This window comes from Struthio camelus, chromosome 3, assembly GCF_040807025.1.
Source record: "Struthio camelus isolate bStrCam1 chromosome 3, bStrCam1.hap1, whole genome shotgun sequence".
Classification (NCBI taxonomy): Eukaryota; Metazoa; Chordata; class Aves; order Struthioniformes; family Struthionidae; genus Struthio; species Struthio camelus.
In genome coordinates, this window is record NC_090944.1 from 85,962,711 (window position 1) to 85,987,603 (window position 24,893).

At 36.9% G+C, this 24,893-nt stretch overlaps 1 protein-coding gene across 4 annotated transcripts in view; it reads right to left on the reverse strand.

The window, feature by feature from the left end:
- PRKN (parkin RBR E3 ubiquitin protein ligase) overlaps positions 1–24,893 on the reverse strand; it is an 802,661-nt gene that overhangs the window by 271,453 nt on the left and 506,315 nt on the right. For all 4 annotated transcript variants that reach the window (XM_068938910.1, XM_068938909.1, XM_068938911.1 and 1 more), the window contains one exon: positions 24,302–24,438. In XM_068938910.1, the coding sequence (XP_068795011.1) occupies positions 24,302–24,438 (137 nt within the window). The remainder of the gene's footprint in view (positions 1–24,301; positions 24,439–24,893) is intronic.

The window sequence follows — 24,893 nt, forward strand, 5'->3', positions numbered from 1 at the left end:
AATTCTTTTGAAAGAAGAAAATATAAAAGAATGCTCCAGACAAAACTTTCTCCTAATATTTTCCAGCTCCTTTTTATAATCACAGTAAATATTTTTTGTTATTCTGATTCTGAATACATGACCTTTAACATGTCATCTAGCCTGGCCCTGTACATCTTTTGATTTGCAACAAGACAGTAACAGTCACTACTTGCACTACCTCGTGATGGTGACTCATCTCACCGTGGAAGTTAAACTCTGGCTCTTATGATCCTGGTCCAATTAAGGCAAGTTTGTTTTGCCACTTTTAACTCAACATTAATTAAGAGCTTATTACCTTCTGCAGATCCTTCTAATGAAGCCAGAATGAATAGGGGTTGCTATAGAGGTAAAAGCTGCCAAGATATGAAAATCTATGTGTGTCTGTTATTCAATGGAATGAGGAGAATTCTCTGCTAGATCAAAAAAAAAAAAAAAAGGAAAAGGGAAAGGGAAATGCACTCTGAATGACTGCAAATACATCTTTCTAAACATTAAAACAAGGAGTTATAAACAAAGAGAGAAAGCTGCTGTCCTGTGACCCCTTGCCAAAGAAGGTAAACCCAAACTCTTATCTCTCCTCATTTGATATAAAAATTATACCAAATGACAAAATAGGGGAAGGGGACAATGAAGAAGCCAGAGGAAGAAGCCAGTATGAATGATGAATTACATCATCAAAGCAGGAATCAGCCTGAAAGCATGTTTGTCTTCCTTTAACACATGAAGAGTCAACAGGAGGAGTTTACTGGAAGGTTAATTACTGAAAAACAGCCCTTCACTGGCCCAGTTACAACTCTCAATAAAACCTGTTCTCCTTTCAGGGAAATGAATATTCTCACATTAAAGAGGTTAGAAAAATACTATTATATTAATTGAAAATCACTCCTTTCATCCACTCAATGTGCACATGCAAAAGTTTCACATTGTTTTAAGTTATTCATCTGTTAAAGGGATTGCCAGCTCGGCATACCTCACTGCTAACCAAAGGACACTGGGAAGTTTTGCTTATTGACTTACTGCAGTATGTGAAGTGTAAACTGATTTTCTCATTATTATTTAGATGTATCCAAAGCTTTCACATCCTGGATACCGACAGGACTTAACTGGCTAGGAATTTTACCAAGAAACACATTTATACCTTGGGGAAATATCTTCTCATGGTGTATGCTAGAAGTGCTAATTGACTTTTATTTCCTAATAATTTTTGAAACTAATAAGCCTGTTTCAAAGAACTGTAAATTAGACATGAAGACACTTTGCTGCCTGTCAAGTCTGTATGTGAATATCTTAAAAAGTCAATATTTAAACTTCTGTCCTCTGGATGGTATTAATGAATTCATCAATAAGTCAATCATAAGTGTCATAATGCAAGATGTCTAGAATCCAATAGCACCATATATGTAATTACTACTATGGTAAGTCATTGGGAAGGTAATGCAATTGCCTTTCCCTGCATCAGCAGAATGGCTGGATGGAAAAAAAACAGGCTGCGGCTAAGACATTTAGGACACATTTGACATTATGCCTCAGGAGTCAGGCATTTTTAAGTGATCTTACTGTGTGTATCTGACAGTCTCTTCTCTCACTTCCCTGCACTGCTCACCCACCCATTTTTTTTAGCACACTGGGTGATTTGATGGAGGGGTAGAAATTAAAATTATAACATATTCTAGCAGCCGGCTGGAGGAAAGGAACTTTGTAAGCATCCAAGGGAAAGGCAGCTGCAAGAGCTCAGAGTGTATTAGATGGCAGAGAATCCTCGCAGAAGATAAACTTTAAAGTGTCGCAGTCACGAACAACATTTCAGACAGTGCTTGTATCTTCTTAGATACCACAGCCAATTGACCATGAGTCACAAATCCGTAGGAAATCACACTTCATTGGTTCTTGCAGTTCAGAGAAATAACCAGGACACCAAGCCTGACTTACTTTCCCACGCAGCTTCAAGAACAAAGCACATCTTCAAAAGCTCTTGCCTTTCTTGTAACACAGCCAGTTGTAGGAAAAGTTCAGATATATATGGGACGCGAGCATATGCTAGAGCCGGCATGCTTCCTACCTGTTCCTTCACAAAAGCAGCACAGATTCAGAAACGGATTCCTCAAACCCCATTCTGAAAATAAACATCTCTCAAATGAAGTGAAAAGGTGGAGGAAGTGATTAAAGGAAGATGAGGTTAAAAAAAGGACATAGGAAGAGAATAATTAAATTTGAAAACAGGAAGAAAGGAAAGAGAAGAGAAAACAAAGAAAAGAAATAATAAATAAATAAATAAATAAAAATGCACAGATGGCAGCATCTGTGCCAAGTAACTGTGTAAGGGGCTTCATTCGCCCACTAGTCCACTGGAAATGGCGCAAGGAATATATGACTGGGAACCATGCTCTCCTAAAAAGAGACAGCTTGACCAAATTAAACTAGGCTGTGTTTCATTCACTCCATAGGTTCTGACTCATTCAAAGGACATTAGCAGTAGCGAAGCTGAGACTGCCAACTGCTTCCCTATTCAGTGTTTATAATTGGAGCAGAGGTGGGAGGCAGTATAAGCAGGGAAGAGGCATAACAAGGCCAAAGAATAGAGTGAAAGGTAAAGCTGGTCAATGGAGTTAAAAAGAAGGGATGGAAAGTAAATTAGGTACCTCATGCAGCCAAAGTAATAAAACAGTGAGAGTCTGGAAAAGAAGAGAGAAAAGAGAATTGAAGAAGTCCAATCAGGAATAGAGGGGAAATGGCCCAGTAAGAATCAAAGCAGTGGCAGATGGAAGAAAGGAGGGTGGGGGCAGAGGGGGAGGAATCAAAGGAACAGAATACAAATAAAGAGGGTTAAATGAGGGGAGAATTAACCAGTGGAAAGACACTATCAGTACACAGAGAGCCAGGGAAGGAGCCAAGAGACCTTTGACAAGGACATCAAGACATCTCAGCTGACTAAAGGTGAGAAGTTAAAACAACAAAGAAGAGTGTGGGAGAGAGATAATGAGGGAGGTAATGACATGTTAAATCCAAAGAATTGAAACAATACAGGTATTGTTTCACCCAGCAACCAAGATTAAAGCTGACAGGAAACCCTGAAACAGAGAGCCTTGAACAGGCACAGAAAAGAAGCCAAATTGTGAGACCAAAGGAGTTTAGGATGTGCGTACATGGGCATGAAATGTAGGATGATCTGGTCAGTGCCAGATACACCAGCACAGATTCCTCCAAGACTTAAAAATTTTATTCATCTCTCTTTTTGTCCCAGATTTCCTCTTAAGGGCTATGGTAGCTTTTGATAAGGATACCTCCCGTACAGCTACCAGCAGTATCACTGCTTCTGGAGCTTGGCGCAGTTTGCTGTGGCAGTGTCTTACAGCACCTGCTAACTTCCAGACCCCGATCTATGAATCCATACCACTTGCTCAGTCTGGAAACTTGAGCTTTAGTACCAAATTTCCAACAAGAAACTCTGAATATAAAGTAACATTTAAGATGTCAAACAAGTCACTACTCTCATAAAACACACCATAAATTCTGTAGAGTGTAGCCACACACAATAAAATTTCAATGGAAAAAATAAGTGGTAAAGTAACAAAAGTAATTCTATTATCAATTGATGCTCTGAACAAGCTATAGGTCTGATCCCACATCTAATACATAAATGCAAGTTTTAAAGTGATTTCAGAAGAAATCTGAAATATAGTTGATTAATATTTCATTAATAAGCTTTATTGTTGGCCTAAAACACATGCGCACATAAAGCTAACAGAAAAAACTCAGAAATCACTACTAACAGCACTTGTCTAAATCAATAGGTCTTTCTCAGTGCAGAACTCTTTTATGACTACATATCTCATTGATGCTTCCATGCATTGCTAACATTCTTTCTCCCAGTAAGATCACTATCCAGAAGTGCTCTATTTCATAACTAAGCCAGATATCCAAGTTTCTACCACAGTTATCTCTCGTATAAAACTAAGTTTCAGATTCACTGTATTAAGCGTTTTCTAAGCCAGTTATCCATTCTGTTTTATCAGGAACTGAACTGGATCATACAATAGAATCTGCTACGTCTGTACTTATTTTCTACCAGAACTGACATGTGAGGTAACAAATGTCCTTTCCCTATCATCAGGAATTTTATATGCATTATCAGTAATGTAGTTGATTGCATTATTTGCAGAAAATACTCAGCCACTATAGTGAAGAAACAGACAGATGCCTTCCTGACTGCTTCAGAGAGCACCAAAGGACTATTAGAAATGAGGATTCTAATGGAGCTACTGTGTCCCATTTCATTTCTAATAACTATGATCTCTTTGTGTCCTTCAGCAGGGTTTCCAAGATGCTAACCACTCAGATAGAGCTTAACAGCCATATAGATTCCCACTAGCCCGCAAAATTAGATGACAGAATAATTTTCTACCAACTTTTTCTTGTACTTATACTTATCTCAAATGTAATTTCCACAGTGCCTAATGGTACTGCAGTTCTACTTCAGTTTTTCACCTATGTTCAGTGACTCATCCAGAACATCTTTAAGTTTTGCAACATTATGCATTGTTTGATTCATCTCCCTATGCATATTTTAGTACACTTCTCACTGATTCCCCTGTTTTTTTCTAGATTCTTCTAAAATTTTTTTTTCACTTAAAACTTTCCTTTAACTGCCTTTTTCACTTCTTGTGGGGAGTCAAGCCTATCGCAGTAAGGATGAATAAAACCCTGTTGAGCTAGACTGGCACACAAACCCTTGCTTTAAGTAAACTAGATACCCAGAGGTGAAGGAGTGATGAGACATAACCATCATACGAAGTTAACAGTTCCTTAAGGTCAAATATTATATATTCCATAACTGTTGTTTCTGAACATAGAAAAAGTGTCGTTAAAAAAAGATATGATAAAAAAGAAAGAAAATGAATGGTCAAGAAGTCCAGAAAAAAGGTGAAGAAACAGAATAATCAAGGTCAGTAGGCACAGAGTGAAAATGAAGTAAAGAGCTTGCAAAGGAAGAAGCTTGAAGAAACAGCTATTCAGTACAAGGAAGAGTCCCAGCAAAACTACACTTTTCTGAAAGTTCCCTTCACTTCTTCAGAGTAGGCTTACGGCTTGCACATCTCTGCAGTTTCCCTAATGCAAAGGCCAGAAGAAGGAGAGAAGGAAAATATCGCCCATTCTGCAGCTTCCCCACAGCGGGGAGTCATCTCCTCCACACTGCTCTGACTCTCTGAAGAGCCTGAAAGAAGGAGATATACTTCCATTTTTACACCTTCTCCTTCAGCTTCAGCTCTCCTTCAGTCAAAAGTCTCTTTTGACTTTTCCAATAGCTGCTCCAACTGGCTGGAGCTGCCCTCCATGCTTCCTTTATATTTGCTTACTCCTCTCATCCTCTATTCTCATCTCCATTCCTTTTCCTATACCTACAGGAGTTTTACCTTTATGTATCATATTATTCACTTGGAAGTCCTCTTTGCTGAAGGATTTCAAAAGTTTCAAGAGTTTCAAGCCCAAGAGAAAATGTTTGAAAGATTCTAGTCAAAAATACAGATTTTTAAAAATGAAATGATGAGAAAATGAATAAAATAAGCAAGGGCAAAAAACAGAACTTCCACAGTATGAAAAAAAAATCCATGAATACAATTTAAAGAAATAGTGAAATATAGAAGCAAAAAAACCTGTAGTAATCAACCCCCTTGCATAGTATGCATGCTTTATGTCATGATGTTAAATGTTTATAGTATATTAAGAGTCAGTGGTTCAGTTCTCCCAACATAACATAAAGAATCATATCCAAATGACTTTATTTCGAGTTGCACTGAAATATCTAAAAGGGAAGCCTGACTTCAGTAAATGAAGTAGCCAAGGCAATATGACAGTTTTTTGGCATTTCTTAACTGTTACCCTGAAAGCTATAACAAGCTATATGCCTATGTGTATTTGTGTGTGCATACAGGTATTACATTTCCACATACTAGAAACATATACATACAAATATTTGTGTTTATATAAAATGGAAAACATGAGTTTGCAAAGGATAGAATAAATAGCAGCAAAACCATGAGGGAGCTAGGCAAGTCATCCTAACTGAGCAATATGAAGCCGTAAAACCAGATCATCCATCCTGCACTCTCTATATATTTTACAAATATATTCCTATAAAAGTGTTAAAAAGAGAGTTTTACAGATTTTATTAGAATTATTTTTCATATCCATCTGCTTATAAAGGCAGGCTCCCATAGTAGTAAGATTCCAATTGTAGAGGGCCCTGAGGGAGAGGAATAGTATAATTTTTTTTAAAACCTCTCAAATTATGCAAAGTAGATTTCCAACATATAAAAACTGTCATAATCTTAAAGTCTGCTATGAGCTGAAAGTACGTGCCAATAGAAATCAAGGAATCTTCTTGCCCAACAGTATAAACTTTCTTTTTTTATTCCTTAGGTTTGCAAGTTATTTCTAATCTGCACAACTCTAGCATTGAATTGTGCCGAGCCTAGCTGCTCAAAAAGTTTAACTTTTAGCAGCGTTTATTCTGAGAAGACAAAAACATGAAAAAGAATAAACATTTCTCTTGCAGGCTGTACTAAAAACCACACAATTTGACATTCCTGGGAGGTCTAGAATTTTAAAGATGTTACAATTAAATTGCGGTAGAACAAGGGCAGGAAAGCTGGTTTAACTGCCTATTACTGTATTTTACCACATAGCTTACAAATGATCACATGAATACCTCACGCATACAGCATCATACAGTGTGACACACAAATAACATAATGGACTTTTTCAGCAGTTAGATTGCCTGAGCAGGCACACAAGTGAAACTGCAAAGAACGGTGTTTGGGAGAAGTGCCACATAAAGCTCACTAAGTCATCTGATCTTAAATTTGGGTTTTTTACATATATGCTACCGACATGTGTTATAGATAACTTTAACTCTAATTTAGAGTTTTAGTTTACATGCGTGGAAATGGAACAAATACTTGGCATTAAACTTTTCAACTTTGGCCTATTAGGGAAAACAAGTTTATAAATGTTGGCTGTCTCAAGCAGCCTGGAAGTTCTTATTACATTGGGCTCTCCAAGGGCAAGAGAGAAACTCTTTGAAGTCTAATAATGAGTGTAATATATTTACATTGCAAAGTTACTTTTCTCTAGTCACTTAGAAGGAAAAGAGAGAGGCTTTTAAAATATGGGAAAAAACTTCATGTGACTGAACTTAGGAACCTCCAAAAAGTGCCTAAGAGAATAGCTTTTTGAGAAATACATCTTTAAACACAAATGACTAAAATAAATAATAATTTATTTTTAAAAGTAATCACTTTGGTTGTAAGCATATTTCACAGCTGGCTGTGCTAACACCTTTCTTATTATATATATATATATTTAATATATAGTAGGGTAACTGGGTTAGAACTGCAGTGCAAAGCTATTTGTTAATGGATTGAAGAATTCCAGAAAGAATTGGATTGATACACACTGACCTTATTATCTAAACACTTGTCACAGTAAGATTTAGCTGATATAGTTAAATTTAAATGATAAAGCTTAATAATGCCTTAAGATGCACTTGTGTATTTGATTTGCATTAACTTTTCGAAATAAAATTTTTACTATGATGAAGCTAGGTGATATAAAGTGAAAGTAAAATATAGGTATACACGTATGCACACATATACATATATATGAGGCTTGTTAGCTAGGGATCAGAAATATCAATCTAGAGTAACCTGAGTCTGTTCAGTTCATTTTATAAATACTCATAACAGCAGCTGAACCATGAGTAGTCTTTGCAGGTGCAAATCATTACATATTGCTTGGATTTGCCCAAATTTATGGGTGTAAGTCTTTGTCTACATGCTGCCAGTTCAGCAGTTTGTAAGTGGGTGGCTGAACCAAGCCCAGATTTCAGTGTTATCTCTTCCAGATTTTTCTGGTGCGTTAGTATACACTTTCTGGCTGCAAACAATAACATACTGTATGTGTCATATCGTTAGTATTATGCCTTAATTTCAGATATAAAACTGCCTCTCAAAATAGAGCAAAGAGTGAGTTAAAAAAAAAAAAAGTCATAATATGAGAACTGTGAGAAACTAGAAAAGATAGAGGACCATATTTTCAGGGTCTGTGGATACATCTCAACATATGGCCCAGAGAACATTTTATGCTTTCAGCCTCCCCAACATAAAGAACTGTTATCCATTCAGAGCAATCCGGTTTATATAGGTGCATACAAAGAGAATTCTGCGCTTCTGAATTCTGACGACTGGAATCTCATCTCATTTTATCTTCACTGTTGATGCTAAATCCATGTGTTCCCATAGCATCTAAGATGAGACGGGAGAACCAGACTTGCATTTTTAATTTATAGAAGAAATAGTCTTTGTTTTTTGCTCTCTATTTATGTGCTCAAGAAGTTCTCGCATACACATGGGCCCACTAGAAACAAAGCTTACAAATTCTGGTGTACAATATTGTGTTACTGGGGTGAGTCCATTATAAAGAATTTCAGTGTTAAGAGTAAATCTAACGCTTTTTCCCATCCTAAATACTTTTAAAATCCAACTGAGATAATATGAATTATATGGTACTTTTAATTACCATAATTAGAGTGGTAATCATCCTTGGGTAAATATCTTGGTCATACATTCCAGATTTCTGACATACCAAAAGTTTGAGTACAAATTTCTTTACACAGGATATAATACCACTTCAATTATCCTACTTTCCTGTCAGTCTGTACAAACGGACTATCAATAGCTTTTGGCTGCTCTGAGACACACTGAGAAAAAGTGACCTTAACACACATATAGCAACCGTCGGGGGGGATCATGCTAGAGTAAGGAAATGCTCCTAGTGCAAGATCAGCAAGGTCCCTCCCAAATTTCATGGTCACAGCCATGAAAAATATTGTTGTTATTGAATAACACCCGTTAGGTAACTTTGGTACCTGGAGAACAAAGTCAGTATACATCTGACCCGTACTACAGAAATACTATTTCCTTCTCAAATTGTAGCTAATGTCCAGGCTCCAGTATGACTAAAATGGAAGCACAAGTTAAACTATCTTAGGTTTGCTGTTAAGTTCGGACCTTGCTATTTGCCCTGAATCACAATGTGTTGCTTTGCTGTAGTAGGTAGTTATAGAGCATAAGACCTATTATCTGTGTCGTATATTCTTTCTGTTCTAAAAATGCTGTGAATGCCTACTATTATGTAAACAAAATTAGAATAATATAGATGAAATGGGAGCTATATTTTCTTTTTTTTTTTCTCCACCATTAGCAACCTGGACTTTATATGTCCAAAATTTAAATCACAAACCTATTATAGAATACTGCTTCACTGTGACTTACAATTAAAAGCTGTGGAACTAAGGAGAAAAAATGCTTTCATGAGCTTTACCCAGTGCATGAAATACACTATTATGCTTTCTGCGCATCTGGACAGTCATATAACGTATGAGGAGTTGAAAGTGCTTTTGAATACTCGAAACGCTGTGTTTTTCAGGTTAGAATATATTTCAAAATATGATGGAAAAATGCAGGAAAAAATCAGTTATTTAGAAATAATAAAGCAGTTCAATGCATCAGTCCATCTCGATGAAATTGATGCTACCTAGTAATAGGGTAGATGCATGAAAATTCCTCATTCAGGAAAATATGCAAGTGCATACGTAAATCTAAACATCTGAATAATAACCAGCTGGGTTAAACATGTGCTGTTGATTATGCATGTTCCGAAACACCTCTAGATTAGCACTGTAAATTAGTAATATTCCCTCTACTGGTGAAAGAGTGAATCTAACCAGCAGCATACACATAATTCCCTGAAAAGGGGGAAACAAAGGAGTGAAGTACAGGTTACTTGCAATAAGGACAGTGGGGTAAGTGGTGGGGGAGTCCTAGATATCTATGTATCTAGGTATCTATAGGTACATAGATAAAGTAGAAAAAAGGGGACAAGATAACCTAAGAGATCTGTATTAGAATTTCTTCCTCTTATTGTGGAAGTCATCAAATTGAGCACATGAGGTACAGAATTAGGCCCTTTAGGCGCTTCATTTAGCATAGGCATGATGTTATAGTTCTGTCCTCAAGTTTTGGATGCTGCTTTTGTGAAGGGAAGAGGCATTCAAATAAAATGACCATAAATTCAGATGAAGTCAGGAGGACATAAGGACGCTATGGATACTTTTCTGGATCCGCCTGTTAAGAAAATTTTCTTGAACAATATTTTACTTTTGCTTTGATAATGAAAATAGTCAAAATGTTAATGATATTTTGCACTTTTAGGAATAAAACTTAATTTGTAAGAAAAAACAGTGCCAAGAAATTGATTCTTAACATAATTCCTCTTGACTAGACTTATTATTATGAAAATCCTACTTTTCACTAAATAGGGTAAATATACCATTTGTAAATACTTACACCTTGAAGCATTTTCTCCCTAAAATTATTTAGAATTTAATACAAAAAAAAGAATTGAAACCCTAATTTCTCAAGAGGACTTCTGCAGCACTTAGAAATACATAACAAACACAGAGTCACACCAAGGAAATTCAGCTTTCATGATAGTCTATGAAAATTAATCTATAAATTCTTGAGTAGAGGAGAAGGCCCAGAACTATGTGCCATCTACAAATACGGCAGCTTCACAGCTTCGCGCTGCCATTGAGGAAGGAGGACAGCTAATTTAAAATGCAATAAAGTTTGAAGCCTTTATAGAAATAGTAAAGCATTGTATAGCAAAGCAGGCAAAATACTGCAGTTGCTAATAACATATTTTTGCATATAGGAAATTATTAATCAGTACTAAGTAGCCTCTGGAGAGAGAAGGATTTTCTCCACCAAAATGCACAGTAAGGCTTTTTTTCCTTTGCTTGATTTTTTTTTTAACCCTGAGATTCTTAAGCAGAACAGATCTGTAAGAAAAGTCATAAAATTCACAGTACTTACCCAAGAGGCTGGAATGACTTCCTTCACAAATAAATAATTAGGCAGATTTACAAAATAGAGATTATTTTCCCAAGTGACTGGAATGGCTCCAAGCGATTAAATACGTAATTAGGTAGTTTTTCTAAAATGCTTATTATTTACCTGAGAGTCTCATCACAGACTCTCTGGTAAATACTGTCTCCCTGCTAGCAGTTATTACCAAAAACGCCTCCATAATTTCCAACCCTCCTCCAGCAGTGATATAAACAGAGGATATTACCTGGGGCAATGGATCATGAAAAACAAAATCTGACTGTGCCAGCCAGCCTATTTAAGTGATAAGCTGAACTTCTTCGTACCTGGCATTGCACTCTTTCATATTACAAACACAGTAGAAAGCAAACAAAAGGACTTTTCAACTTTGTGGAACTTTAGTTTGTGTTTTAGCTGGCCAAAAATCCTACTGAAGGCTGTGCCTATGCATGTTTATGTTCATGCATGCATGTGAAAGGAAAGAGAGAGGAAAAAACTCCAGACTCTATTAATGGTTTTCCTACCTGTTTAGGATAATGAAGGAAATACCTTGTTTTGGTCACAAAGCACATAAGCAAGTCTGCAACCCCCCCATTCCCTTTGACAGGTGATTTTTTTTTCCCAAGCAGCTGTCTTGGGCCAAGTTACCAGGACAGATGAAGCTTTATTTCTAACTACTCCAGTTGCCTTTCTCTTGTGGACGTGCAGTCACAGTATCTGGCATGCAACACGTGGCTGTGAATATTCCTGCTCACTATTCACTGGTTGGTGCCTGAGCGAAGGACAGAGAAACGGGAAAGGAAAAGGTCAGCCAATACACTTAACTGGCTCACCTATGCGCCTATATCACCTATACAGGGACAATACCAAGTGCCCTTTCCCTAGTGATCACAGTCAATAAAAGTGACCCCCAAGAACCTTCACATTACTACACCTCCAGAGTCAATTTTCCTTACTCTTGTATTTGCCCAGTGTCCTCACGGCTTTGTGGTCCTTACAGAAGAGAATAAGAGTGACTGGAATCTCAATTAGAAAAAAAAGGGCAGGAGGAGACAGCAAGGCATGACAAGGTGAGAGAGAAAAAGAAAAAAGACAAAAGGAGAAATGAAGAGTAAGAGAAAAAGAGAGGCAAAAGAATCAGAGGGTAAGAAAATAATATTTGGGGATCGGCAAAAAAAGTAACAAAGACGGGCAGACAATAATATTAATGGTGGTGAAGGAAAGAAAATACTCCGCTGAAAAAGAGGAAAGAAAAAGATAGGAAGGAGTAAAAGAATTTGGGAAAAGAAATTGTGAAAAGAAACAATGCAGAATCATGATAGACTTATTCTTGAATGGAAAGAAACAGAAAAGGAATAAAGAGAAAGAAAGAAATTGGAAAAATCAAGCAGTAGACTTCTACTGCATATACCTTTCTCATCGTATTTCCCTGTAAGATGTTTCATTTTTCTCTGAATGCAATTTTTAACACCTTCAATTAAGTTACTTGCATTTTATGCAAATATAAAATAAATTCATCGTCACTGCCTGCACAGGGGTAAGAATTTCTTTTGTATTCTCATCTGATATTAATACAATAAAATGTTTGCCCTGGATATTTTGGTCATTTAAATAAAAGTCATAAGACTACAAGTATGTGCGAAATATTGCTAAAAGTCTCACATGCACTGTGAGCCACAAGGCTGAAGGTGGAGTAGCTGAGATGTGCACCACAGGACTACAACAGCACACTTTGTCAGATCATTGCTTTTTATAGCAGGCACCTCATTTTTTATGAAGTTTAAAAAGATATATCTAGGTCAAAGGGAAAGAGAGAAAAGAACGGGTACTGATAGGCCAATAGTGAGTGGTTCAGGAGTGCACCTGCATATGACTAAAGGTCCTCATCTTCTAATGTAATTGTTCCCATAACATTGATCTTTATTACAAATAACAAAAAACATTGTAGGATGCATCCTGCTGTTTTAGTTTAATCATGCTGATAGCATGTAATAAACAATATTTCATGTATTATGCAATCTTACGAATGTTGCTGTATTACCATTTCTTATTTGCTGTTAAAATTTATCAATGAGCATTTGCAATAGGCAAAAAATGCAAAGATATTGACAGTGAATGTCTGAACAGCATTAATATAAATTATATTTAAATTGCTACTGGAGAAGGCAACAAGCAAAGGTCTGGGAAGTGTCTCTTCTGTGAGCATTTCAGGGACGGAAAAGTGCTGAGAGAAAATCCTTCACCACCATTTTCAAGACACTTAACCAAGGCATAAACAAGGTATAAGTTCCACTGCCAATCTCAGTAAACCGTATCTATTCTGCCTTTTATCTCTGACCTTAGGAATAAATCACATCGCATCAGATACTAGGAAAGTTCCTTTCTAGAGGATATCCACGAATCTTTCCCATAAGGGCATCCACTCAAACTCTGCAAATTGCAGCATGTTAGTGTTCTTACACATATTTAGAGAAGAAAATATACAGTATTACAGTAAATGTACTGAGACTGAATTGTTCTGGCAAATGCTGTTGTCCCTTTACTTTCATTGTACTAATGAGGCTATGTTGTTTTTAAAACTGGAAAACTACATATAAACATTTCTAAATCATCCCAAATTTATCAAGGTATCCAAGTAAAGTGGTTAACTGTAGGCCTCTGAATCGCTCCTTACTAAGACCTTATTAAAACTCAGCATGTGCTTAGACGTATATGATTTTTTATCTTAAAGAATCTAAACTTAGTCACAATTACAGCTATTCTGTTATAAACACCATATGCAAATCTGTACAAGCAATAGCTTGATAAGTTTGATATCTTTTTATTGTAATAGGTTGTGACCCTGCAATCCAAACTTATTTGACACAGTACCTGTTTCCATGGTCTTCTCCCAACCAACCACCTGCGCTTGGTGCCACTGCTCCATCTAGCCACTCTGTGTAACAGAAGGTCCAAACCATCAAGCAAAAAAATAAATAAATAAATGAATTGCAAGCAGAGAGATTATAATTGCAATATCCTGGGACCAATTCTTGAAAACGGCCTGTGGCACCAAGTTCTAAGGAAAAATACTGAAGTATCACAGTCAATGCGTAATTTATCCTATCAGTTTGCAGACTGACACGATGCAATGTGCAGATGTTCAGATTTTTTAAACCTTTTATTCTTTAGTTAGTATGAAAGGTCTTGATAAAAGCATTGCAGATTGCATCTCAGCGGTATTTCATCTGAGCAAGTGATACCATGTGTTCCACTCAAATGTGCCCCACTTCTAATTCACACGAAGTGCTTCAGATATAAGGAGGAAGTTTGATTTCCATGCTTAAGGGATCCTTTTCTATGTTCTTAGGGCAGGACACAAAGCTACCAACTGACATTAGATGACATGATGGCTTTTGCAATGTGAACATAGATCCCCCAAGGATCAGAATGAGAACACTAAGTTATCGCACACAGACCTTTCAACTGCCAACAATTTCAGCAACAGCTGTATTGCACTGGGTTTGAACCAGACACAGAATGAAAAGCTCTTTCCTAAATTATACACCTTGTTCCCTTTCTCCCCATTTCTTTCTTTTTTTTTTTAAATATATTTCTAGGAAGATAGAATTTATGGAGATGCAGTTTGAACCACGATACTTTTTATAACCCTCACTTGTACCTACATTGTGCAATCATTTGGTACATCTGCTATATCCAGAACAAATTTGATTTAAGAGTTTTAATAATAACGAACATCAATAAATTATAACAGATTGGTGATTAGTAGTATTATTTATATGCAATATTTTTGTACCCCTTATAATGCTGATGTCTGCTTCACAGGGATTAATTATTTTCATAATTTTGTCTAAGTAGTAATATAGAAAATGTCAAAAAGAAAATTAGATTTTCACTTTCCAGACACAGAAATTTAATTAAAGTCAACTCCTTGTTGAAGGGGAATATCCTTAGCTGGTTCTGTCATGTGGCAGCAGCTCTACATGCTGCCATGTGGGAGACCAAAGCTCAGAAAGTGACTCAGGGAATATTAATCACCAGGCTTCAGAGACTAAACACATGCTGAATGTGCCATAGCTGGTCCCAGCAGCTTATTTGTGGAGTAGAAGGAAGCAGACAGCAATGATTTCATATCATTGCTTCTTGCACAGCCCACCTCAGAGGTGGCGCTCTACTGAAAAAGACCCTCTGCGCAGGTATAAACTGATTGTTAAGAAATCCATAATCATCCAGGCATGAAAGTCAGCTTCCCCTCATTCCACACCAAAAGTGTAAATTAAACTCCTCAAGTATATTCCAGTCACAACAATTAGCATCTTTTATAGTCTATTGGACATTTTTAGGACAAACAGCCAGATGTCTCCACTCTGTGGAACAGAGTCCAAATATAGAACACACAGCGACCATGGTTAAGGGCCAAATTCCCAGACATACCAAAATATGAGCTATAAGTTGGAGGCATTATTTCCTCATTTCACCCACCCTCTGTCTTTAGATCTTTTTTTTTTTTCATTCCTTGAATAGTCACCAACTCTTCTTCTCAAAGCTCTACTTCTTTTGCCTCTCTTTCACTTCCTTCCCTCCATGAGTCTCCTCTTCCCTATCTGCTATACATTGTTCCTTCCTTCCATTTATCTGCACTATCCCTGACTTTCATCCAGAATATTCCTGTGAACATTAACTGCCCGTGGGCTAGAATGGGAACACCAAGCTAGGCCATACAGGCCCTCTAAGCATCAACAAATGACAACTGAATCTGCTGCTGGTTCAGACTGAATTTGAATTAGCCATGAACGGACACAAAAGTCCCTTGTTCAGAAGCTGATCCTTGTGTGTCATTCTTCTTTCCCATTTCTTTCTCAAAGAATATATCTTTCTGGAGATGACAGGCTTCAGTAAGATATAGCCTGAATCAGTGCACTTGTTGTAAACCCCAACAGCACTTAGACAAGATGAATTAGAAAACAGTCTGAATTAGAAACCTATTCAAGCAGTTGAGTGTAGAGGTGAGACTAACAAGACCATATTACTTGGCAATTTTACTGTTCATGTAGATGATGATTTTTCTCAACTGGATAGAAGCTTAAAAGTGACTTGCAAACCACCAACTGATTATTATAAGATACACCACCACGGGCAGAACTACTTTCAACTGAATTAAAATCTTATCTTTGTAAAGACAAAGTCACAGTTTTCATGGATGCCAGTAGAGACAAAATTTCATCCCACTTCAGTTGTGCTGAGAAATGATGAAAGATGGATTACATGCCCCCATCCCCTTTTTCTACTGATTCGATAATGTCTATTTTATTTTGAGACTGGACATCTTTTTTTATAGGACAAGAAGTCTATTTTCCAAGTCCATTCTTAGTTGCTCTTAGAGACAATTAATTTCTACAGATTTTCTCCTTATCTCTTGTCATTCACTACTACTAACCAGAGTAAGCTCACATGCACTGCCATCTCCATGCAGTTTACAAATGAAATATATTGCAACAGATCTAGCAAGAGATATGGGAGAAAAGAAAGTAAGTGGTAAGATATCTTACGCTGAATTTAATTATGACAGCTCAGATTTTTGTATGGAACACATAGTATAATTTCACTGTAATTGCCCCCAGAGGAGAATTTAACGCATTCCTCAAATATATCCCGGAATCAAGGTCTACTTGTCCTAAAGATTTTGAGACCATTTAGATATGAAGTTGACAATCTACTGCTACAGAAACAGAGCAAGGACTGGAGGGGACAAACTTCAGACATCTCTGCTTGAATTTCAGCCAACATTGAAAATGGAAATGAAGGAGCTGTTGTTCTGACTTCCAACCATGCCCTTTGAGTTAGAGTCATGTGTTTGTGCTAGTAAAGGAACACAAAAAAGTGCCTGACACACTGTTGGTTCATGTTTATTTTATGCCCACACTGAGAGGAGAATGCAAATGACCATTTAAAGCTTCTCCAGGAAACCACTGCAAAGCCTTAGCTCTAGAATTAACTCTTGACAGTAATTCACATGCTTTTGGTCCCCTTCTCTATCAAAGACTAGTTGGAATAAACCTCATAATTTCTTGAGTGAGGCTAAATCAGCTTCACCTCTTAGATCAGGGTAGAAAGCAGTCTACTTGTATTCTCTGATAAACTTCCAACAAATTTCAAAAATATTTTCATGGGCGAAGCACTGTAATGACACTCATTGCATCTAGGCTCTGATATAAACTCAGTCAATGACCTATTGTGTAACCTCTAAGTGACTGGTCTTCTCCGTCTTCCCACGTTTTATCTACTCAAACTGTAAGCCCACAGGGACAGATATTACCTCTTCCTAAGAGTAAATAAAACATCTAAGTTAACGCAGTATGTTCAAGCTACCAGAATGTGAATAATAAAATAACTGTAATAGTACGAACATTAACAGGAAGAAAAGAAATCTCTCAGTAAAAGTGCAATGCAGACATTTCCGGAATTCCTCTTAGATGAGACATCATAACTGGCACCATATTATTTTCATGCAGTACTTCTTTACTCCTATGAAAAGCTCCACATTATTTTAATTTTCTTTCGTTACTTTAAAAAAATTTAGGATATCATAAAAGGAATGGGACATTTTTGAGGAAATATGGTCATCTCACTATCTCGTTTTATAATTCTCTGTATTTTATCCAATTTTTACTCACCTTCCTGGCTTGTTTAGGACAAGTTAACTTCAGTCAGGGTGCTGATATGGTAGAATCCTTCTTATCTACAAGAAGGAAGGATTTCTTTTTCTGGGGAGTTGTTTTAAGCAACCGGTCTCTGGGTCTAGCTTGAACTGAAGGAGTAGGAGAAGCTTTCTGGATATGTCCCCATAATCAGCAGATCCTGAAATTCTCAACTCGCCTGATCTACTTATGATGTTATTTACAGAAAGGGTAAATACTTATTCTGCCCCTAATACATAGGGAAGATATGGTCAGAATTAATGAGTATGCTGAACAGTTTTCTTGGTGCTTTGTTTTTTTATTTTTTGGTTTTTTTTCTACGTAAGGAAACTATCTAAGGTTCACTGCTCATCAAACCAATGCACATGTGTACGAATACAATCTGCCTGTTATGAGTAACTTTCTGGGAATAAGATGGAAAAAAGGCTTTGCTCCTCTACGATGCTCTCCACAACTGCAGTCCTTGAGTTCCCTCTGCAGAAGAAGCAACCGACTTCTCCTCTAGGACAATGAAAAGAGGCAGCTGAGTGGGCATGAAACCCTTCCTTAGACTGGATAGCAAGTTTCAGCCAGATCCATGAGAAATTAATGATGGGAAGATTCCAGGAAAGAGAAAAATAAAAGTCAGTTATTGCTAAAAGCCCTTCCAAACGATGATCAGATATCCCCTTAAAGACACAAATAGAGCATAGGGCTGTGTCTCTGCATTTCCGCTGTCATTGGCAATGCTCGAAAAAGAAAAACACAACTAGAACTCTCACCACAAACGTGCTGAAGACTATAATTGCTTGTTTAATAACTCTCCTGGGAAGTACAAAATATACAAAAAATAACACAAAAAAGCATTTCTCCAGCCTTCTCCATCTACCTCTGTAAGCTCACATATTTCATGTAAACAAGAAACTACAAAAAGTGGATCACTGTCAGGAATTTAACACCCCCTAAATATGAAACTTAAGGAGCACTTTGAAGAACTTTCAGAAGCTGCACCAGGGCCTGCTTTTATTTGCTTGCATTTTATACTTTAATAAAAAACTGCCATTTTCTGTATTTTCAGATTTCCTAAATTACTTTAATTTTTTTAAGCAGGATTATTGGACATAACAGATTTAATAAACTCTTGATGCATCCAGGCTTCACACCAGGTAAATCTTAGTCCTTGTGCCAACTGTTGCACTCTTCTATGTTAGGGCCCACTAAACTATAGTTGCTTCCTCATTATGTTCTTGAGAAGGCTCTGCTCATAGATCACAGACCGTCAGTTTAAAATCCCTTGTACACACATGCCTTCCTCAACTTAATAGAGATTTTCTCTCTTCTACAGAACAAAAAGGATTTCAACACACTATTTCACTATTTGGAGTGATCAAATCAAGTTCTCCTCCTTCCTTTTACTTGAAAATTTCGCTTAGGCTATCAATTTACTTTTCCCTTTTCTTTGTGGCTTTTGAAAGGTGATTCAGAGATTCACCACTACATGGACATCCTCCATAGGAATAAAAACATCCTGTTGTACAAATAGAATCTAAGGCTGATAAAACAAATTTCAGCTTAGAACATATGCCTCCTTAACCATTCCCCTGCAGCATTCTTTCAATGGAAATGGTTCTTAAAGAAATTTATTGTACTTAAAAGTTGTAGTCCTTTTCATTAGTAGTTCCATACACAAATTGAGGATAATTTCACTTATTTATTCATACCTGTGTGGTAAAACTGGATTACTTCCAGGCATAAGTGCTTTACAGTCATCAGGAGAACTGCACCTTTTATCTAAATTCCTTTAAAATACATCACACATATGATTACTCTTACGAAATAAACTGATGCAAAGCCATTTTTGCAAAATGCCTACAGCAATGTAAAACCTTGCATTTCTTTGGCCTCACCAGCTTCTCCTCTGCCAAAGACCTGTGGAAGTTTATTTTACCCTGGGGATCAAGTCCCATAATACTGTAATGCTATTTTAAAAATGAAATAGTGATCATAAGAACAGTATATGTTTAAATGGGGTAATATATTGCATATTTGTATACAATTCGTGCTTTGAGGTGATGCTGTGAGATTCTTGTGCCCTGCACAGTAACTAAATAACCATAAATGATCTTTCATGCATATGCAAATCTGTCCCTCTAAGCACCTTATTAATTATTTCAAAGATACTTGGAGGTCACCACTCATGGAAATTTCTATGCATGAAGTCTCATTAATACAGGACGTCATACAGAGCAATGGGATAGATTTTTGTTGCTATTTAACAAGGGCAGAGAGAGTATAAACTGTAACGTTTACTTTTTTATTTTAATGAGCAATAAAATACTACCAGCTCCTATCTATAAGTCCTTCCTCCAAGCTGATATAGTGGGTTTGAATCATGGGGCTGCAACATTATTCAGAATAGCTAATCCTATCAACACACCAGAGTTTCCATGCTCAGAGCTGCAGTCCTCCATGCCAGCTGTTCTCAACTAGAGTAGTGCTGCCTGGCACTAGATTAGCAGCTAGACATTAGGGAATTAACTCTCTTCTTCCAAAAATCACAGCGATGACATATTTTGTGTCGGAACAAAGTGAAACTATGTCATTTTCAAGGTGATATATCATAGATCATCAGCAGAGACAGCCTTTTCCGGAACATATATTACCTTCTGCTTAATTACGCTGCACAGCAGAAATTAAAGAAAACCAAAAATATAACCACAAAAAACGGTTGAATGCAATGACAAAATCAACCTTCTGGCATACATCAGACAAGGAGGTAAGATATTAAACATACTTGAGAAGCACTATTTATCTGAAATCCCTAGACCCTTTCCAGCACAAGTTATCATATACATGTGATAACACTGATCTTGTCTGTCACAGTGACCCTCTGCTGTAGCAGCTGCTGTTTATTTTTATTCTGTTGTGCGTGTGGTGTTTTCACCTCTAGATTGATCCAATAAAAGATATAAAAAAATCTGCTATGTCAGTACATTCCCTTGATAAAAATCGGGAACAGGGAGTCAAATGTTAATGGAAACTGTAGGCTATGTTCATTATTTTATCTCTATTTTTCAAAAACACTAGGATGAACAGAACTAATTGGAAGTGCAAACAACTTAAATAGGCTTAATTACAAGACCATACTCTCCTATACAGTTCTAGGGCAATGTGTGCACAAATGCCTCAGAGAAATGAAGTAGATTTTAAGTAAATCCTTTCTTATTTGAGAATAGAAAAGCGAAATCATTTTCTACAAAGGATGAACCCACAACATGAGTATCTTCTGTTCATGACAGCATAAGTACTGCTTTAGCATTGCTTTGCAACATTTAAAAATACATGCATTAATACAGAGTAAGATTTTCACTGTCTGTGCGACCTAGTCACTTACCACAACATAAACCTCATTACAGTAAACATAACTCTGTTTCATAGTCCCTCTAGAAACAGGCTCAAATCAAAATCTCACCTTTCAATAAAGCCTAGATCTAATATTTTTTTATTTCAAGTTAAGTTCTGTTAGAGATAACATGTATTAGACCAATATTGCCATAGCAAGACAACAAAGGTAGTTTCTGGCATGTCCCGTGTTATTCATGCCTGTCAAGAGGAAATAATTTTAGGCTTCTCTGAGGTAATCAGACAAAGTTGTGTCAAACACTGCTTTATCTTCTTCAGATGTAAATACAAACTGTAAATTGCAGTTGCAAAAATGCAAATTGCAAACTGCAATTGCAAAAATGCAATCTTACACTATTCAGTAGGAATGCCATGAGGAGCACAAAAGAAAATAATATGATACTGTTCTGAATGTTTCTTAATTGAATTGACTGTTGATGAAAGCTGCTGGCTCCATAGTTATGAAGGAGGCTAAACCCTTTATAGCTGAACATTAAGAGGGAAGTGGTTGTTATCCACAGGTGTGATGCAATTCAGCTTCATGACTTTCTCCAACTGCAAAAAATAATTTAGTCATCAGATCACAACTAGACTATAACCTAATTTTATAAATATCCAAATTTCTTGCCTACCAGAAAGTCAAGTTCAGGTAGCTGCAGAAATGAAACGCTCAAGTCACAACAACAGCACTCAGACTCTTCAGCCTGCAGTGGAGTCTGAAGGACATTTAGAAATGCTTTTATTGATACAGAACTGATAACACAACAAAGAAAACTGACTGAGGTAGCCATCAATTTTATGTTTGGACAGAATATTATTTTAAATTGCTACATGCTCAGAGATTGTGACTGAGTACTTCTCCAGCATAAAGCATGTCAGCACAGTACCACGTCAACACTCTTAAGAGATAATCAGGCTGGTGCTGAGCAAGCAGCTGTGCCTAGACAGTGCCACACAGCGCTGTGCAGAGATACTAACTTAAGTCCTGAAGTGGTATGTGCCTGGTTAGCCCCCTCGGCTTATCAGAAGCGTCAAAGAGCCTGGCCAGACGCTGTACTGACATAACTATATTTCTTTCCCTTCAGCATCAGCTCATTCATCTCTAGCATGAGATCTCTACACTGCACTGCACTCACACATGTCTAAAGCATGCACTCCAGTAGCAGCCTCAGCAGAGATTTTTCAAGGAAACATACTTACTAATTGGAGATCGGAGAGTAAATATATTGCATTCGGAAAAAAAATTGATTTGGGGAGTTCTAAAACTAGCAGTATTTTAGTGTTTCTATGTTTAGTGTTTCTAGCTATTTTAATGCATAAAGTAGGAAATGGCACAGTTCAGACTAGATTGGAAGCTTTTACACTGCCCAGCTGAATTTCATCTCACTTGAATAGTAGAAGTACAGTCATCCTTTGTGCATCCTTTATGGTTTCCCTTTATTAGACCAAGCCTGTGCCTTCCTCACCTGTCAAAGCCTGGAATCGTATCCCTGCGCATTTCAGCTCTGTCTCCTCGCATTTTCCCCCCAGCCCAGTCCAGTCCTGCTTCTATTAATCAGTTCCCCTAGCGTCTGACTTCAACATATAAAAGAGAGAAAAAGACTGGCTTGTTACTGCCAGGTAGGGGTAAAAATCCCTGCAAATTTGTTAGTCTTCTCTGTAAGAAGAAAGACAATGCTTTTGAACTGAAGAATTAGAGTTGCAAGATATATTGAAGTTATAAATATAATATAATATAATTGAAGTTATTGAAATATAAGTTTTGTGCAGCATGACTAACAATATGTTTACAGATAGAAGAGGCGGAAGGGCCATTAGTTTAAAAAAACAGATATGACCTAGAGGAAGTGAAGTGCTGTGACACTAGCCATGGATGCAAGGAGACCCACAGGAGAGGAGAAAGATGAGTTGCCTGCTGTACCGCTGAGATAACTGATTAACCTGAGGAGCTAAAGGGAGAACAGAGAAGAGAACTGATGAATGGGGGGTGGGGGGGAGAAAAAAGAATGGATTCATTTCAAGAGGAGCAAAAAGACAGTCAATTAATTTGTGTAGGAGCAGAAAATGGATTAGCTTTTGGAGAAGCAGGCAGGGAGGTAGAGAGTACAGAATCACCACCCATTACTACAGTAATGGTCAAGGAATGAACATTAGTAGAAAGCACCTGTTAGGTTCCTGATGGCAGGTCTTCTTACTCAACATAAAAAAGTATTTTGTGTAGTATGACATCAGTGTACAAATGCAGCAGCAGAAAAAGCTACTGGAGGCAGGGAGTAAAATTAGTCCCAGCAAGTGATCAGCACATAAACAGCGATTCTAGTGAAATGTGAATTGATGACCATCGCCAGGTTGCTCCTGAAGCAATTAAAAGTAAATAATTTGAATTGTTCGTATTACTGTACTTTCATCATCCTTAATGCCTGAAGGCATTTTAAGTAAATGTTACTCTCCCATTTAGTTACATGAAACATTTGTCAGCCATTCAGGCAAACAAAGCAAAATCATCTTCTATATATCTTCCAATGTTTAGGGAAGTGATTCTCATACTACTACACAGGACTTGTGACAAACATATATGCACACACACAGATTTAGCAACAGGAAAAATAAATTCTAACATATTTCTTTGCAGTAAAATTTTTGAGAATTTTGCTCTCTATGTGCCAATGTTATGGATTCAACTCTCAAAATAGTTTTTCAGGTTCAGTGTAAATCTTGTTTTACTTACGTCAGATTTTGTTTCCTACTCAGGTAAACAGACAACCTACCACCTCCTCGGGGCGGTCTACCTTTCATTCAACACAGTGACAATTAGTAGCAATAACTTCATCAACAGGAAGGCTATCTGAAATTCCTATTGCAGTCCTTCTTTTATTAGTACTTGAAGACAGGCCAAGAAAGTTAACAACTTATTTGACTCAGAAGCAGAGATGTGGAGGTCATGAAGGATTTTTTTCTTATTTTTTTTAACAGAAGTATAATACTGTCATCTGTTAACACTTTATGATGATAAAATACTAATGTGAAAAAGTATGCATTTGCTTATAAAAGAAATGCCCTTTAGAATCTAATTAATACTGCAGTTCACATGTTCAGCAAGAAGAACCACTTCAGTATTGAAATCCATGAAATGAAACAACTTCCATGCAAATATCTTATAATTCCACGGATACTCAAAATTAATAGGTGATAAAAAGAGTTTTCCTCTGAAATCAAAATTGTGTATTCTTCTAGAAAAGAAAATCTGCTAAAACATACCTACGCAAGGGAGGGAATAACCAAGCTCAGGATCATGGATGAACTGACGATCATTCAGCATAGTCACACAGTACAAATGGAAACAGTCGAGGCAAATGACATGGCGATGCATGCACTGGAACACAAGCACAGGACTCCTGTTAAAAACAAAACGGTGAAAATAATGAAGAAATACTCTATTGTATGAAGAAATGTGGCTCAAACTCCACATTGTACTGTATTTCAATTTGTAATATTATAACAGTTTTTCATTAGTGGTATACAATATTATATAACGTATATAAAAACAGAAGTTAATCTGGCATATTGCAGAGCTTTTAGGAAGCGATGGTTCCTAACATGAATCAGAGCTAAGGTGCAGGACATAAGCTTTTACTGGAAACTTGCAGAGAGGTAGAACATCAAATAAAGGAAAAGGGAACTGAACAGTATTTTACAAGAAAACCGCTTTAGCAACAGAAATCCTTCATAGGAGGCGGGGTAAGATTATGTATGATAAAATTGCAAATGGTGGAAGGTAGGATCGCATATAAATGAGACCAGCTAGGAAAGCTAAATTGGACCTTGTGAGGACCGTTCAATGCCTTTAGCC